This window comes from Dasypus novemcinctus, chromosome 25 (genome assembly GCF_030445035.2).
Source record: "Dasypus novemcinctus isolate mDasNov1 chromosome 25, mDasNov1.1.hap2, whole genome shotgun sequence".
Taxonomy (NCBI): Eukaryota; Metazoa; Chordata; class Mammalia; order Cingulata; family Dasypodidae; genus Dasypus; species Dasypus novemcinctus.
This window is the reverse complement of record NC_080697.1, coordinates 10,924,868-10,944,292: the sequence shown is the minus strand read 5'-3', so window position 1 is coordinate 10,944,292 and position 19,425 is coordinate 10,924,868. Positions and strand designations below refer to the sequence as shown.

Below are 19,425 nucleotides of genomic sequence, written 5' to 3'. Positions count from 1 at the left end.
TGTGGAAGGGGGTGAGATGAGCTAATGGGCAAGTTGGTCAAACAAGTCTCAGGACTGGTAGGTAGCTCTAGAGATGGAAGCAAGTAAGTCTCCAACTAGGTAGAAAGAAAAAATCACAAAGCAGTTCGAGAGAAGAGGTTAGGAGTCTCAGGAAGACAGAGGAAGGACAGCCGGATTCGAATGGGTCAGCATTGTACTTGGCTTCCCATAAAACATGCCAGATCATGCCACGCCTCTCTTTGCCATCCTTGGATATCTTTCTATCACTCACAGAATGGAGTCCAGGCTCCTTAGCCTGATGGTCAGTGCCCTATTAGATCAATTCTCAACCTTCCTTCTAACCTTAGCTGCTCCACCTTTTCCCAGTAATCACAGAGCCAAGGGCTTTTTCCAAAATAACTCCCCTTTCAGCCTTTTGCTTTTGTTGTTTGCTAATTCTATAACATTCTATTCCCTTTGTTGAATCTTTTTCTCTTCTTCTCCGTATGTTTTCCATTGCACTCCTTGGCAGACGATTGGTTTTAGTCAAGTGAAGACCATGACTCTGGTTTTTACTGTGTGTTTGGAGAAAAATAATTTAACGTGTTTTTATAAGACATGTGCCTGGGGTTTACAAACAGTTTTGTGTTTGTTTTTGAAGTCAAGTAGCAGTTTTAAATAGATTGCCTACCTCCACCCCCTCACTGTGCCGTGCACCTTGAGGGCTAACGGCAACTGTCAATGTTTAGATACAGGGAACTTACAGAATACTGTACTTAGGGAGCTGGGGACAGATGAGACCTCAGCTAGGAAAGCAGTCTTTCTTTACATCAGTTTAAGTAAACTCTGGGGAACAGTTATGAAAGGAAGGCCTTTTTGGCTCACTGAATTTAACTAAGCATGAAAAACTAGGGACCACAGTTCTTGTCCAGCTACCTCACTGATGTATAACAGGAGCCTAAACAAAGTTCTCTGGGACTTGTTTTCCAGGTGAGTAGCAGAGAAGTGAAAGGTGGTTTTTCCTATGAAAACAGTGGTCAGCTATCTAGTAACAGCATGTAAAGCTTTGTTTTTGAGAAAAATTTTTTTTAGAAATTAAATATTAACAATTTGGCAGTTATAGATTCTGTCACTCAGAATTGACAGTTAATATTCTCTGCCATAGTTTCAGTATTTTTTGTTCATAAAATAAATGAAATAAAACATTACAGAAAAGATTCAACTCCTTTGTACCTCCAGTCTACTGTCGTTAATTTATAATAAATATTTCCTGTCTCCTTTTATATATATATATTTTAAAGATTTATTTATTTATTCTCTCTCCTTTCTCCCCCCCCCCCCCCCCCCACCCCGGTTATTTGTTCTCTGTGTCTATTTGCTGCGTCTTCTTCTTTGTCCGCTTCTGTTATTGTCAGCGGCACAGGAATCTGTGTTTCTTTTCTGTTGCGTCATCTTGTGTCAGCTCTTCATGTGTGTGGTGCCATTCCTGGGCAGGCTGCACTTTCTTTCACGCTAGGCGGCTCTCCTTACGGGGCGCACTCCTTGCGCGTGGGCCTCCCCTACTTGGGGGGCACCCCTGCGTGGCAGGGCACTCCTTGCATGCATCAGTACTGCGCATGGGCCAGCTCCACATGGGTCAAGGAGGCCCGGGGTTTGAACCGCAGACCTCCCATGTGGCAGACCGGACGCCCTAACCACTGGGCCAAGTCCACCACCACCCTTTTATATTTTTAGTTATATGTATGTAATGATGAATAATGTTTTGTGTGTTTTTAAAAATTTACATAGGGAGTAAAATATTCATCTTGCTCAAAGCATTATTTAAAAAATAAATCATTGAGCGAACTGGATAGCCATATCCAAAAGAAGGAAAGAAGATCCCTAGCTCACACCTTATACAAAAATTAACTCAAAATGGATCAAGAACCTAAATATAAAAGCAAAAATCATAAAACTCCTAGAAGGAAATTTAGGAAAACATCATTCAAGATCTTGTGGTAGGTTCTTAAACCTTATACCCAAAGCATGAGCAACAAAAGAAATAATAGATAAATGGGACCTCCTCAAAATTCAACACTCTTGCACCTCAAAGGACTTTGTCAAAAGGATAGAAAGGCAGCCAACTCAATGGGAGAAAATATTTGGCAATCACATATCTGATAAAGGTTTAATGTCCGTGATATACTAAGAGATCATACAACTCAACAATAAAAAGACAAACTACCTGATACAAAAAATGGGCAAAAGACTTGAAAAGTCAGTTGTCCAAAGAAGAAATACGATGGTGAAGAAACTTATGAAAAAATATTCAACATCGTAAATTAGGGAAATACAAATCAAAACTACAGTGAGATATCATTTCACACATATTAGACTGGCTGCTTTTAACAAGTCAGAAAACTGTAAATGTTGGAGAGGATGTGGAGAGATAGGAACACTTATTCACTGCTGGTGGGAATGCAGAATGGTCCAGCCACTGTGGAGGACTGTTTGGCAGTTCCTGAGGAAGTTGACTATAGACTTGCCGTGTGAACCAGCAATACTACTACTAGGTATATATGCCCAGTAGAACTGAGAGCAGTGACACAGGCAGACATCTGCATGCTGATGTTCATAGCAGCATTACTCACAATTGCAAAAGTTGGAAACAATCCAGATGTTCATCAACCAATGAATGGATAAGCAAATTGTGGTGTATCACACAATGGAATGTTATGCAGTGGTAAGAAGAAAGAAGTCATGAAGCATATGACAACATGCATGAACCTGGAGGACATTATGTTAAATGAAGCAAGCAAACACAAAAGGACAAATATTGTATGATTGAGCTGTTATGAACTAAATATATTGTGTAAACTCATGGCATTAATAATTAGAATATAGGTCACCAGAAAAGAGGAGGGTAGAGAATGGAAAGCTGAGGGTTAATCCATGCAGAATTGGTAAAAAATGGTTGTTTGTAAATCTTTGGAAATGAATATAGAAATGGTTAAAGCGTATCAAGGTGTTTGTAATTAGCAGTGCTATTGTATGGGTATGATAGTGGTTGAAAGGGAAAGTCTAAGGTCATGTATCTTATTAGAAGGAAAGGTAAAATCTGTAACATGGGACTGTATAAGATTGTAAAACCTCATGTAAACACGAATATGGGTGATATTGCATATATGAGACTTTTACAAATATAAATACAAATATACTAGAGAAGGAAAAAGAATGCTGTGTACAGCAGGCAAGGCATAGATGAATTTTGTTTGTTTTTTGTTTATTATTATTGGAATAATGAAAGTACTCTGGGAATGATTGGGGTGATGAATGCACAAATATGTGATTACACTGAATACCACTGATTGTATTCTTTGGATGGATTTATGCTTTATTAATATGTAACAATAAAATTGATTTGTTAAAAAAAGCAATTAAAGTTACTTTAGGCTATAGCTTTGGAGTAAAGATGGGACAGGGTGAAATAGGTTACTAGTTTAGGAAAATTCTGGTGTGAAATTTAGTTATTGTCTGTAGACTCAGTCCTAGCAAAAGGTTTACTTAGCACTAGTCTCCAGGCTTGATGGTTCATTGATCATAGATGACCTGCTTATAGTGCCTGTGTGAAAATATATAGTTAAATTTATACATTTATATTCAACACATAGCTAGATATACATATATATGTATATAGTTAAATATATGTAGTTAAGTCTATATCATTATGATTGCATTTAAATATATAGTTAAATTTATACAGTTATGGTAATATGCATATAGTAAAGAATATTTGTTGTTTATCTTGGGTTATTGGGAAAAAGGCATAATAATTTTATGATTCTGCAGGGGTTTTACCTTTTTATTTGATTCAAGCATTTACTTATCTCAGTATTTCATAATTGTGTCTTTATGTCTGTTTCTCCTTAACTATCTGTTAACTCAAGTTGAAGACAAAGAGTACATTGTGTTTGTATCTGTATTTTCAATATGATTGAGTCCCAATTAGTCACTCTTTTCTGATAGAGTTGTCATTTTAGTTCATATAAAAATATAAGGAAATAATGCTTGTCAGATTTACTAATGTAATAAGGCTATAAGGGATACATAATACTTTGATCCAACATTGAGAACAATTTTAAAAACTGGAACAATGAATTTGAACATCTAAATAAAAAGTAAATGTGAATCGTTGGTATTTCTTAATATTTCTATGAACTACTTAGGAACAAATTATGTGTACCTTTTGGAATAAATTCCAGAACTGAAAGATGAGCTGTGAAGTGAATTCCAGTGGAGATGGGTCTAGGAAATAGGGTCAGGTTCTAATAGGAAATTGTCAGTGTCATATTTAGGACCATTTATTGGTAAAGAGATGATGAATTGCATTACCATATGTCAGTTCAGGCAGTTCTCAGTTTAAAAACACATTGTGTTTCAAATACACTTGATGGTCATTTGAAGTACATTTTCTCTGTAGAAAGAATGGTATAAATGATTTCTGTGTTATTGGTCTCCTGATTTTATTTATTTATTTTTTAAAGATTTATTTATTTCTCTCTCCTTCCCCCCCACCCCCCTGCTCCGGTTGTCTATTTGCTGCGTCATCTTCTTTGTCCGCTTCTGTTGTCAGCGGCACAGGAATCTGTGTTTCTTTTTGTTGCATCATCTTATTGTATCAGTTCTCCATGTGGGTGGCGCCATTCTTAGGCAGGCTGCACTCTCTGTTGCGCTGGGTGGCTCTTCTTATGGGGTGCACTCCTTGTGCATGGGGCTCCCCTACGCGGGGGACACCCCTACGTGGCACGGCACTCCTTGCACGCATCAGCACTGCGCATGGGCCAGCTCCACACAGGTCAAGGAGGCCCGGGGTTTGAACTGCAGACCTCCCATGTGGTAGACGGACGCCCTAACCACTGGGCCAAGTCTGCTTCCCATTGGCCTCCTGATTTTAATACAAGTCAGTATCATTTTATATAGAATTTTTTGGAGAATAAAATAATGTCCCTAGCATTCTTCAGACTACATTAAAATAATAATAGGAATAAAAATACTTAGTCAAATATATAGTTTTTTAACTTTTAGTAAAATTGGGTTCAGGTAGCTCATTTAAATTTTCTGTCACTGGTCACTAACAAGTAGTGTTTATCATGCAACTCTACTGAGCAGTTCCCTGAGATAAAGCCAAATTAAAGTCAAAGGGTTCATCTGAAGTATGTTTTAGGACTTCATTTCTCCTGTCAGTGAAGTTGTAAAATATTTACTAGTTTTTGCTCATGTAGCTTTTCTTTGCTCTAGCCATGTACGTGTTCTTGGATAACACTAGGGCGAGGACTTAAATGACAGGAATTGAAATGACAACAATCACAGCTTTCATTTATCAGCTTATGCCAGACACTCTCTGTGCAGTTTTCTTTAAAAGTGTTATGTGATCTCCAACTCACAACACCGCTAGAAGGCCAGCATTATTACCTTTTTTTATAGATGAGTAGACTGAAGCCAGCGTTAGAGGATTTGTCCAAGCTACATAGTTAGTGGTGTGATGAGCTGGGATTTAGCCCCAGGTTTATCATGTCTCCATCATCCATCTTCTTAACTATACCACGCTGTCCCATGAACATTTTCAAACACCGCGTCTTTTGAAAAATAAAGAACTTGGGCTCCGAATGTTATCATTTTCTGTTTATTTGTATGTTTATGTCAGAGAAGAATATGATAGCTTCTGAGTGGTGTGAGCAGAGGATGTACTGAGAGTAGAAGAGTGTAAATACAAACCTAGTTACAATATAAGCAAATAAAATTTTGAATTTGAAGCCATCATGACCCCTACCAAAGTCAGATTTTCAGAGTCTGTCTCCCATTCTGTTTTATGCTGCTCTTGCTTGCTAGATGAGAATGAATTCTAGGCTGATCTGGGAAGAAAGGTTAGGGTAGAACATGTTTTGCATGGTAGTTAAGTAAGTACCAATGAAATAGGAAAGTAAACCTAAGAAGCTCTTCAACAATTGTGTGTCAGACATTGGAAAACAGAGATAAAAGCAAGACGTAAGTTGTATATAAGTTGTAAATTCATAGTATGGGGAGATAAACCTGGAATGTGGGAAAACTGAAAGGAATGCTACTTAACTCTTCACTTACTGAATCATTAAAAGACTTCTCAGGGGAGATGCCACTCCTTGAGAAATAGAAAGAATAGTAATTAGCTAAACATTGAAGGAAGCAAAAACAGCATGTACAAAAGTAAAGAACAGTCCTTCATGAGTTTTGGGTGCCTTTTTGATCAGCCACACTGTTTATAGTTTGCATCAATATTTTGCTAAAATTGTGAGGGCAAGAAATTTAGTATCCCAATGATTAAAATTTTAGCAAACAATTGATTACATTGTGGTATTTTGAAATTTTACAACCCTATCTTTGGAGTCATATGTATGTTTGTGGGGGAAACCTACTGCAGTTTTCTTATATTCATGGAATATTCGAAGTGGCAGATACTCAGAGATCATCTAATGAATTCATGTTTTCATTCAACAATAAAATTTACTCAGTACTAGTCCCAGGGAGACAGAAACGAAATGGTGAACCTTGCCTTCAAGATGCTCACAGCCTAGAAGTGGAGATAAACTCATGAACAGGCAATTATGTAAGTGTCATGAAGTTCTGTAATAAGAGTTGAATACTCTTAAGCGCAGAGGAGGGCTCATTCCTTTTTCTTGAGGTTAGCTAGATAAAGTTTAATTAGATCTTGAAAAATGAATGGTAGTTCATCTATGCAAGGGAAGGAAGAGTATTTCAGGTTAGGGATATACAGATCCTAAATGGTTGGCTAGGTCAGTATTGCCTTAGTGGAACATTTACATCTTCTGCGAAGGCACAGAGAACATGAATGTTCGAGAAACAGTGGGTGCTTCTGTGTGACTACAACGTAGGATATAGGTGGGAAAGGCTAGAAATAAGCCTAAAATGATCACTGGATCCAGATTGTGAAGACCCTTGTTGATCACTCTAAGGAATTGGTACTTTGTCAGTTAGTCAGTGAGAAACAATAGAATTTAATGAAGGAAAATGACATCAGATTTATTTTTCAGAAAGATTACGTTAGTGGTAATACAAAAAATTGACAAGAGTAGGAGGAGACTCTCCTTCATCTCCCCAAAAAGGACACGTGTTGGAGGGTGTTTTCACTTTGGTGCTGAGAAATAGTAAGGTTTTAAACTAATACTAGGAAAAGAAAAACAAAAATGAAAAACACAAACTAATGCCAGGGCAATGGGGTTAAAGAGGGAGAGTTAGATTTGAGATATTTTGGGGAGAAAGAATCAATGAACTGAACTTGGTGGGCAGTTAGATGAAGGTAAAGGGGGAAAGCTGAGAGTGACGAAAAGATTCCTAGTTGGGGAGTCTGTCTGGATTATAAGTTTATTAATTAAAATGAGAAATCCAGACGAGGCAGGTTTTCTTGCCCTCGTTTGTAACCTGATTTGATAATAGGCAAGTGATCACACAAAGTCATCTCAGTACAGCAGAAAATGACAGAGTGCGTCTTTGTGGGTTGTGTCGCTTACAATACTGACCATCGTTCATGGAAGAGTTTTCCCATTGATGGTCACTAGCTCGTGACCAGTTACTGAATATTCATGCCTCCACTCATTCATTCATTCAACACTATTTGCTTAGGTGCCTCCTTATGTTTATTATGAATATGATTGAACAAAAATGTTTTTGAACTTATTTCTAGTGCAAAAAGAAAAATTAGGTAAAAAATATAGTATCTTAAATGGCAGTAAGTGTAAAAAGACAGTGAGAATTGAGAGATTGTGTTAAAAATTTTATGTATGTGTATATATCTATATATATATATATGGAAGGAATGTAATTTTGCACCCATGTGTACTGGTAAAAGGAACAGTTTACAGTATTTCCACTAAGACTTCCAGGCTAGGGTCACTTCCTTATACAAAAAAATAAAATTACCTAAAAATGAAATAGTAATAATGTACTCTCTTTAGTTGTCTAATAATATAGCTTAACCTAAACCAGTAGTTCCTTAGAAATGTAAACTCTGGGCCCACTCAGACCTTCTGATCAGAAACTCTGGGAGTAAAGCTCAGCAATCTGCTTTAACCAGCTGTCCAGGGGATTTTGATACATGCTCAGGTTTGAGGACCACTGGCTTAAATAAACAGTAGCTAATGGGATAATTTACAGTTCATGAGTATGAGCTTTGGGTTTTTCATCTGTTAAATGAGGGTAAAAATACATTCTTTCCAGGGTTGTTGTGAGGATTGATTGATACATTTTAAGTAAAATGACTAATACTGTAACTGGCAGTTAGAGGCTTTCAATAAATGGTAATTCCTACTGTCATTATGGTTGTTTTGTGGGGTTTTTTAAAAAGATTTTTTCCCAGTGAAATGATTACTTTCATTTACTGAATGAAAACATGCTCTGATTTTTGCTTTTAGATTCAAATGCTCCAGAAATTAAAGACATCTATGGACTCCATGGGCAAGTAGAGCACAAAGTAGCTTTCCTGAGAACTCACGTGCCAAAGGAAATGAAACTTGTGTTGATTGGCCATTCAATAGGCTGCTATATTTCTCTTCAGATACTGAAGCATGCCCCTGAGCTTCCAGTAAGTATGCCTTAGGAGGTGGCTTTAGGTGCTTGATTATGTACTTGTACAAATCTTTAGCTCTCCTTTTCTGTTTTTTTTTTTCAAAGATTTATTTCTCTCCCCTTCCCCTCCCCGCACCATTGCCTGCTCTCTTGTGTCCATTTGCTGTGTGTTCTTCCATGTCCGCTTGCATTCTCAGCGGCACCGGGAATCTGTGTCTCTTTTTTATTGCATCATCTTGCTGCATCAGCTTTCCGTGTGTGCAGTGCCACTCCTGGGTGGGCTGCGCTTTCCACACGGGCATACTCCTTGCACATGGGGCTTCCCTATGTGGGGGCCATCCCTGCATGGTACGGCACTCCTTGTGTGCAGCAGCACTGCATGTGGGCCAACTCACCACGTGGGCCAGGAGGCCCTGGGTTTGAACCCTGGACCTTTTATATGGTAGGCAGATGCTCTGTCAGTTGAGCCACATCTGCTTCCCTCCTTTTTTGTTTTGTCTTACACAGTCTATTAGCTCTGTTGTTTAATTGATAAATAGAACAGAGGGAAGAATATTTGGTAGCTGCCTTTATCTTTATCTCCATTTTACTGTAAGCTTGTGTGATTACGTGTTCATGCAGTTCCTATAATGTTTCAAAGAATAAGGCTGAGGGAGATAATAATTTTCCAAAATGAGTGCCTTTGTATCTAGAGTCATCTGAAGTTCTTATAGTACACATAATTAGCTGTCTTGTTTTACAAATATACTTAAGACCATTCACGATCGTAAGACCTAACAAGAATCTATCTTCCTGCAAGTATGCAAAATGACTTTGATAGTTTTGACAGCAACTTCAGTACAATTTTGACTCTAACAACGTGGAGTTGGCCAAATTCCACAGGTCAAGAGCAATCCTCTACAGTACCACTATCACTCAGACACCAGGCACAAATTCAGGGGTCCCCAGGGCCACCCTCACTTCTGACCAACAGATTACAAAGTCGGGGATTTCCACCACCTTCCCAGGTTATAATTGTCTGGAATGACTTAACAGAACTCAGGAAAGTGCTATACTTACTATTGTAGTTTTACTATAACCAAAAGGATAATATAAGCCTCAAATACTGGTTTCCATATCCTCTGTACTTGGAGTCAGAATACATCGCCCTCCTGTCCTATAGATATGTATTATGAATCATGAAAATTCTTTCGAGTTTCAGTACCCAAGAATTTTATTAGGGTTTCATTTCTTAGGCTTGACCAATGGAGTCATTGCCTAGCCAGTTGAATTCAATCTCTAGCTCCATCCCCTCCCAGGAGGTGGAAGAGGTAGAGCTAATATGAATGGCTCAGAGTCCAAACCCTGAGTCATCTCCTTAGCACAAACTATTCAGGTGAGCTCTGGAGCCCACTATGAATAAAAAGACCAGTCTTACCATGGGATGCTCCAGGGATGTCGATATCACCGGGCATAAGAGACAAAAACCAGCCAAGTTCTATTATGTTTTTGCAAAGTTTATGCCTCTTTTCAAAAGGAGGAAACTTTATTATCATCCTTGTCATTATCACCAGCATCATTGTTAATAGGCGGAGAGGTGTCTTTATGGAACACCAAATATTTAGTTACAAGTCAGAATTCTTAGATTTCTGTTCTGTAGTTTCGTAGTCTTTTTGAGACACATACTCATGCATTTGTTTATTCACTAAATACTCATTGGGTGCCAGATATTAAGTGAGACACTGGAGACATGAAATGTATTTATAGGGCTCAGAAAAACTAGTGAACTACTAGAGGCTTAAAAAAAAACAACCACAAAACAAAAAAACTTGGGCTAACATACCTTTGAAATGGCCCATTGAATGGATGCCAGTCACGAGTTAATTTATTTCTTCATTTGGGAAACACATATTAAGCATATGCCACATGTCAGGCACTGTGCTTTGTTTGAGGACATCCCGGTGAATAAGACTGCCTTTGAGGTAAGAGAGCTCTGAAATCCAGTGGAGGAGCAGCCTAGCCAATAGGAGCAGTTGACTGCTATATTAAGTAAGTGCAAGGCACATGGAAACATAAAGAAGAGCTGTTTAGTAATCTGAAATCAAGAAACAAAATGATTTTTTCACAGAATCTCTCTGACCTAGGATTTTGACTCTTCTCATTCCATGTGGTAAAATATCTCTAATGGGGTCTTGGAGCTAATTAAGAAATTGCTTCTGTTCCCACCAGTTGTATACTTATTTCTTGCTCATAATTGCCCATGGGAAAATATAGCTTATTCTCCTTGGCTATGGTTTTTAATACAAATGTAGGTTTTAATTTTCTCTTGTCAGACATAAAAAAAGTATATTTCATTTCCAAGTGTGAATTCATTAAATTTAAGCTTATACTTATACTTCATTCTCTACATTACTGTTTCTACTTTATTTTTTCCCCTAGATAAAGAAACTTAACCAGGAATCAGGCTTTTCTGTTTTTAGCATTCTGCATTGCTTCTAATTTCTTCAGTGTGTTTTAAATCACCTCTCATAAGATAATGTTATATGGTTAATGTCTTTTACATCCCTGCCTCTTTTTTTTTTTAAAGATTTACTTTTTATTTATTTCTCTCCTCCCCTTCCTCCTACCACCCCCCCCCCCCAGTTGTCTGCTCTCTCTGTCCATTCGCTATGTGCTCTTCTGTGTCTGCTTGTATTGTTGTCAGTGGCACCGGCAATCTATGTTTCTTTTTGTTGTGTCATCTTGCTGTGTCAGCTCTCTGTGTGTGTGGCGCCACCCTGGGCAGGCTGCGCTATTTTCACCCTGGGCAGCTCTCCTTACGGGGTACACTCCTTGCACATGGGGCTCTCCTATGCAGGGGACACCCCTGCGTGGCACGGCACTCCTTGCACCCATTAGCACTGCACGTGGGCTAGCTCATCACATGGGTCAGGAGGACCTGGGTTTGAACCTTGGGTTTCCCATGTGATAGATGAATGCTCTATCCGTTGAGCCAAATCTGCTTTCCTACCCCTGCCTCTTAATGGCTCAAATTGCACAGTTGTTTTGCGCTCAGTCTCTAGAGCTGAGACACCTAGGTTTGAAAATTTGCTATCATTTTTTGTCTATGTGACTTGGAAAAATTATTGACTCTGTACCTCAGTTTCTTCATCTGTTAAATAGATATAATAGTAATATGTTCCTGATAGTGACATCACCAAGATGGTGGCGTAAGATGCTCCAGTGGTTTACCCACCACCCCATCCCACCCCAGAATCTTTATAAACAACTAGCAAAAACTAGCAGAACCATCTTTCTCAGACTCCATAAAACACCTAAAGGGTTGCAGTAACTGGGTGAATGCCAAATCAAGAAAAAGGATCTTAAAAACAGTAGGAGAACTCGTGACACCCATTGCTGATTTCCCCTACCAGCACCTCCTCCCAATCCAGCCTGTACTCTTACTACAGGTTCCTGGTAACCTCTTTGCGCATACTGGAGTGGCTATATGTGTGTACCAATCTATCTGGTGGCTCACTGTTCCAGAACTTGCCATACATGCAGAAGCAGCAGGCTGAGGCAAAGAGCACCCAAGACCTGGAGGGAAGACTATTTCATGGAGAGAAGAGGAGGCATTCAGATCTAGAAGACACATGCTCAGAAAAAACCTGAGAGGACCCTCTGCTTTCATCTTAGACTGTTCTTCAAGTTCATTGCCAGCACAGAGTAAGTCTGCAAAGGCAATGAAAGGTGCTTTTTGTTTGTTTCTTTGATTTTGTTAGCTCCTGGCATTCAAGGAACTCTGTCATATCACTTGTTTGCAAATTTAAAGAACACCTGAAGGAGTAAATTCCAGAATTAACACATTAAAATGCCCAGTGTGCAACAAAAGATTACAAGGCATACAGAGAAACAGGAAAAAATACCCCATCCAAAGGAACAAGATAAAACATGAGAAACCTTCAATGAAGAAAACCATCCTTCATGTTAAGTATGTTCAAAGAGCTAAAGAAAAACATACACAAAGAAATAAAGGATATCAGAAAAAAGATAAATGAACAAAATAAGAAATTCAATGAAGAAATAGGAATTATAAAAAGGTAACAAACAGAGTACTAGAGCTGAAGACTGCAATAACTGAAAAATCCCTAGAGGGGATCAACAGAAGATTAGAGTCAGCAGAAGAAAGGATTAATGAACCTGAAGATAAGACAGTTGTAATTTTTCAGTGTAGAGGTAGAAAAGAAGAAGAATAAAGAAAAGTGAACAGAGCCTCAGAGACTTGAGGGACACCATTAAGCGTACCAATAGGCAGATTACGTGAGTCCCAGAAGGTAAAGAGAGAGAGGCAGAAAAATATTCAAAGAAATAAAGGCTGAAAATATCCCAAATTTAACAAAAGAAATGAATTTATACATCCAAGAAGCTCTATGAACTCCACTCAGGGTAAACGCAAAAGAAATCCAGACCCATTATAATCAAGCTGATGAATGACAAAGTCCAAGAGAGAATCCTGAAAGCTGAACAAAAGAAGCAGCACATCCTGGAAAGGGGAGCCTCAATGTGATTAAGTACCCATTTTTCATCAGAAACCATGGAGGTAAGAAGGTAATAGGATGACATATTAAAGGACCTGAAATAAAATAATTGCTAACCAAGAATTCTGTGTCTGGAGAAATAGTCTTTTAAAAAATGAGGGAGAGATTAAGCCATTCTCATTTAAACAAAAGCTGAGGGACTTTATCACCACTAGACCTGCTCTAAACCAAAGCTAAATGAACCTATTCAGATTGTAGAAAAGGACACTAGACAGTAGATAAAGACACTTAACAGATAGAGATCTCTGGCACAGGTACCTACATGGATAACTTAAATGCCATTACTATTGGCATTTTGATTTCTAACTCATTTATTTCTTACAGTATCTAAAATGCAAATGCATAAAAAGTAATGATAAATATATGGTTTAGGACATACAGTATATAAAAATGTAATTTATGTAACAAGAGCAACAGAGATGGGGGAACGGGGAAATAGGAACAGTATTTGTGTATTTCATTGAAATTAAGTTTATATCAAATGACATGTTATTGTTATAAATTTAGGATGTTATGTTTAAACCCGTGGTAACCACAAAGAAAATATCTGAAAAATATACCCAGGTGGTAATGAGAATGGATTCTAAATGGTTCACTACAAAAGGTTTACTAAACGTAAAAGTAGGAAGTATTGGAAGAATTGAGGGACAAGACTTATAAAAACCAAATAGCATGGGAAACGGACTTTGGCCCAGTGGTCAGGGCGTCCGTCTACCACATGGGAGGCCCGCGGTTCAAGCCCCGGGCCTCCTTGACCCGTGTGGAGCTGGCCCATGCGCAGTGCTGATGCGCGCAAGGAGTGCCGTGCCACACAGGGGTGGCCCCCGCGTAGGGGAGCCCCACGCGCAAGGAGTGCACCCGTAAGGAGAGCCGCCCAGCGCGAAGGAGAGAGCAGCCTGCCGAGGAATGGCGCCGCCCACACTTCCCGTGCTGCTCACAACAACAGAAGTGGACAAAGAAACAAGAGACGCAGCAAAAAGACACAGAAAACAGACAACCAGGGGAGGGGAGGGGAATTAAATAAATAAAAATAAATAAAAAAAAAAAAAAACCAAATAGCAAAACAGCAAAAGAAAATCCTACGTTATCAGTAATTACTTTAAATGGAAATGAATTCAACTCTTCAGTCAAAAAGCAGAGATTGGCAGAATGGATAGCGAAGCATGACCCAGCATTATGCTGTTTACAAGAGACCTTAAATTCATACATACAAATTGGTTAAAAATGAAAGGATGGAAAAATATGCCATGCAATGAGTGACTGAAAGAGAGATGGGGTAGCTATATGAATACAGAACAAAATAGACTCCACACCAAAAAGTGCTACAAGGGACATAGGACATTATATATATTAATACATGGTCAATTCGTCAAGAAATATAAAAATTATAAATATATATTCACCTAACAGCAAGCTCCAAAATATGTGAAGCAAATGTTAACAAATTCAGAGGGAGAGACAGACATTTCTACATTAATAGTAAAAGACTTCAATACATCACATTCAATAATGGATGGAACATCTAGACAGAAGATCACTAAGGAAATAGAAGACTTGAACAATACTGTAAGCCACTTGCCTGAACAACAGCATCTTCTCAATGGTGTACAGATCATTCTCCAGAGAGCATATACTAGATCACAAAACAGTTTTCAATAACTTTAAAAATACTGAAATCATATAATGGATCTTCTCCGACCAGATTGGAATGAAGCTAGAAATCAGTAATAGGGGGAGAACTGGAAAATCCCCCTATGTGGAAATTAAGCAATACACTCTTAAACAACCAATGGCTCTAAAAAGAAATAAAAGGAAAATTAGGAAATATCTTGTGATGAATGAAAACAAAAACTTAACGTACTGAAACTTAGGGGATGCAGTAAAAACAGTGCTCAGAGAGATAACCTAACGTCACACCTAGAAGAACTAGAAAAAGAAGAGCAAACTAAATCCAAAGTGAGTAGAAGGAGATAATATGATTAAAAGAGAGAAAATAAAATAAGGAATAGAAAAACAATAGAATCAGTAAACCAAAACTTTGTGCTTTGAAAAATTGACAGACTTGACCATCCTTTAGCTAGATGGACAAAGAAAAAAAAGAGGGCACAAATAACTAAAATCAGAAATGAAAAGGTCTTCATTACCACCAGCCACATAGAAACAAAAAGGATTATAAGATGATACCTTGAACAGTTGTGTGGCAAAAATTTAGATAATCTTGACAAAATAGGCAGATTTCTAGAAGCACACAGATGACCTACACTGACTCAAAAATACTTAGAAGGATTCAACAGACCAATAGGTAAAGAGGTTGAATCAGTAATCAAAAACCTCCCAACAGATTCTGGAGGATGGTAGAGACTGGAAAAGGACTCCACAAATGTTGAATTGAAGAAAGAGAAAACATATTAGATCCAATACCTTAAATCTGAAAGTGGCCTTGCATCGTTAAGGTAACCTGTGGTTTGTGGAGGTATGTGGTCTATTAATACTTTGCTCACCTTCTGCTTGTCTGGTTGTGAGTGAAGATCCAGAGGAAGACAGATGCCAGCTAAGGTATTGATAGTGCACTCACAGGAGCTAGTGACCTTCAAGGATATGGCTCTAGACTTCACCCAGGAAGAGTGGGACCTATTCGACACATCCCAGAGAAAGCTGTTCAGGGAAGTGATGCTGGAGAGTATCAATAACCTGCTCTCAGTAGTCTTTCTCACAGTGATTGACAATCCCCTCATCCAATGGGCCCAATGATACAGGATTTTGCTGGATCCACCAACCTAAAGGAAATCTGTCAGCTCTATCAGCATTTAGCCATCATTCCATATCTTTCCAGCCAAACTCTCAAAATGGTGGACCACACTGGCCTACTGGATATACTGGATATATTACCTAGTATCTCAAGGAAACCACTCTATAGACAAGAAAGATAGAGTCCACTGGCCATGGGATTCGTCTTTTGAAGCCCAAGTGTTCCCCATATAGTTTGGCCCAACCTTGGGGAAGAAAGGTTTCCTTTATATTGAAAGCCTAAATGTCACCAGGCCATCCTAGGAGAAGTTCCTAATGACTACTGTAATAAAATGATGTGATTAGATTCTGAGGATTTTTTTGCGCCTACCTGAATTTCACGTTACTATGGGCAACAATACTTTCTCAGGACAAGGCAAAGTATCCTAATATGCAATAACTGGTGCCTATAGGGGGTACACTGGAAGATCTGATATGCTGGAGAAGTCTGGGACACACCTAGAGGCCATCTCCCAGACCTTGGGTATTCGCAATTTTATTGTTTGCACATGCCTCAGTATGTTTCCAACCTGCAGCCTGGTGCATATGTTAGGTCTAATGGAAAGGCCTGACTATCCCACCATCCTTAAACCCAGAACCTGGAAACATGTAGCCTCAGTGGCTTATCAGGGTAAGAACTCTCACTGGCAGATTCCACACATGTTGTGGCGTATAAATACTGAACTCCAACATTACAAGTCGCTCCTCTACAATGACTGATTAGTGGAGCATGCAGAGCTACCAACTTCTAAAACTGGCCTGAGCATTTGGACTTTCTGGGAGGCTGGCCATGGTAGAATCTCTTCCCTGTTCTTTTTGACACTTTGCTGGGCAAGGAATAAAGTGTTCATTTATTTTTAAAAAACCCAATTCCCAACAAAAAAAGTTGAGTACCAGGTGGCTTCCCTGCTAAAATTCACCAAACATTTCAAGAAGAATCAATACCAATCCTGCTCAGATTCCTCCAAAAAATTAGAATGAGAGGGAATACTTCCTGACTCATTCTCTCAAGCCAGCATTACCGAAATAACAAAGCCATATAATTAAATCTGTAACACTCCTAGAATAAAACAGAGGAGAATCATCTTCACGAGCACGTTTTAGGCATTGAATTCTTAGACTTGGCACCAAAAGCCATAAGTAACAAAAAAAGATAATAGATTAATTGAACTTCCTCAAAAGTATAAACTTTTATTGCACCAAGAGGTATTATCAAAAAAGTAAAAAAAAATAATCTGCACAATGGGAGAAAATAGTTGCAAACCATCTATCTTATAAAGAATTCAATATACAGAATATATAAAGGATATATAAAATATATAAAGAACAACTGAACAAAACAGAAACAACCCAATTTAAAAAAATAGGCCATGGACTTGAATAGACATTTCAATAAAGAAGATACAAAAATGGCCAATACACACATAAAAAGATGCTCAATATCATTAGCTATTAGGAAAAAGCAAATCAAAACTACCATGAGGTACTGCTTCACACACACTAGAATGGCTGTTTTAAAAAAAAAAAAAAAAAGGAAAATAACAAGTGTTGGCAAGGATGCAGAGAAATAGGAACTCTTGTGCATTTTTGGTGGGAGTGTAAAATGGTGCAGTCCCTGTGGAAAATAGTTTGGCAGTTCCTCAGAAATTTAAGTGTTCAATTAACCTATGACCTGGCAATCTTACATCGAGGCATATACACAAAAAAATGGTAAGCAGGGACTTGAATAGATATTTGTACACCAGTGTTCATAACTGTATTAGTCACAATGACCAAAAAATGGAAACAACCCAAGTGTCCATCAGTGAATGAATGGATAAAATATGGTATATACATTCAATGGAATATTATCCAGCTATAAAAAGGAATCAAGTTTTTATACATGCTAGAACATTCAATGGAATATTATCCAGCTATAAAAAGGAATCAAGTTTTTATACATGCTAGAACATGGAAGAACCTTCAAGACACCAGGCTGAGTGAAATAAGCTATATCAAAAAGGACATGTGTTGTATGATCCCACTTATATGACATAACTAGAATCTGCAAATTCATAGAGACAGAAACTAGAATATGGGGTACCAGAGATGGGTGTGGATGGGGAATGGGGAGTTAATACTTAATGGGATCACTTTCTGTTTGGGGTGATGGGAAAGTTTTGGCCATAGAAGGTGGTGATAGTAGTACAATGTTGTGAATGAAGTTGACACCATGGAATTGTATACTTGAAAATGGTTAAAATAGCAAATTTTATACACACACACACACACATCTGTATGCAGTTACCACAATAAAACTTTTAGAAAAAAATTGTTTCTCAAAGGATTTCTGTGACAAGATTTGTAAATTATTTACAATGGTGCCTGGATCATAAAAGTAACATGAATATTTGTTGTTGTTTTTTATTATTATTGATATGACAGTGAATTCAGTCATTTGGTTAACTGCTGTTCTTATTGCTGTAGTTGTTGCTGTGGAATAAATTACTCAAAATTTTATCAACTTAATACAATGCTCTAATCTTACAGTTTCTGTGGGTCTTGATGCCTGGCAAGTCTGCAGTCTCATCTGAAAGCTCGAGCTGAGAATGGGCTGCTCTCATGCTCACTCAATGGTTGTTGGTGGGATTCAGTCCCGGGAGGGTTTTTGGACTGAGGACCTTAGTTTGTCACCAGCATCTGGGCAGAAGCTGCCCTTGGTTCCTTGCCATGTGAGTCTCTCCAGCTTGCTTCATCAGAGCAAATATAAGAGAAGAGCCAAAAGAGAATTTGCTGGCAAGATGGGAGTCACAGATGAAACTTAATTACAGAAATGACATCCAATCGCTTTTGCTATAATCTGTTTTTTAAGTAGGAAATCGTCCAGCCCATACTCAGGGGGAGGAGATTACCCAAGAGCATGAACTCCAGGAGGTAAGGACACCACTAGGGGCCAAGTCTTAAGCTGCTCCTCACTACTATTAAAGTCAAAACTTCACTGGAGTGATATATGATCAAGCATGTAGGTATAGAGATAAGTAAATTAAAATACCAAATTTATTTCCTAGTGTGGGCAGTGTCAAGTAAAATGCAGCAATGTGATAGGATGTATGTTTTGGTTATTATTTAGATACTTTTAAAGCTTTTAAAACTACATATAAAAGGATGCTTGCATATTTGAAGTTAATAATAGCATTACTATTCTATAAACGTAGAGAAGAAAATACTCATGTTTGAGTCCTTCACAGTCTGTTAACATAATCACAGATCTGTCCTTTTCGTTTTTATTTCCATGTTAGTGCCAGATCTACTCTGTATGCAATGTATGGTTTCTCTTTTGTATATTTGAAAAGTTGTTCAACACATTTGCTTTGAGTTCCTCTATTTTTGCTTGCATCCACAGTATCTGTTGGGAAATAAGTGCAATGCATCATATGGTTAGTGTAGTTTCTTACAGCTTCTTCAGCGTCATAACTTTCTAATTACTGCTCTACTTTCAGGTGTTCTTGTGATTTCAGGATAAATAGTG

General features: G+C 38.2%; 1 protein-coding gene across 3 annotated transcripts in view; it reads left to right on the top strand.

Annotated features, from left to right (window-relative positions):
- LDAH (lipid droplet associated hydrolase) overlaps positions 1-19,425 on the top strand; it is a 224,415-nt gene that overhangs the window by 68,438 nt on the left and 136,552 nt on the right. For all 3 annotated transcript variants that reach the window (XM_004484777.4, XM_058287671.2, XM_023586434.2), the window contains one exon: positions 8,421-8,590. In XM_004484777.4, the coding sequence (XP_004484834.2) occupies positions 8,421-8,590 (170 nt within the window). The remainder of the gene's footprint in view (positions 1-8,420; positions 8,591-19,425) is intronic.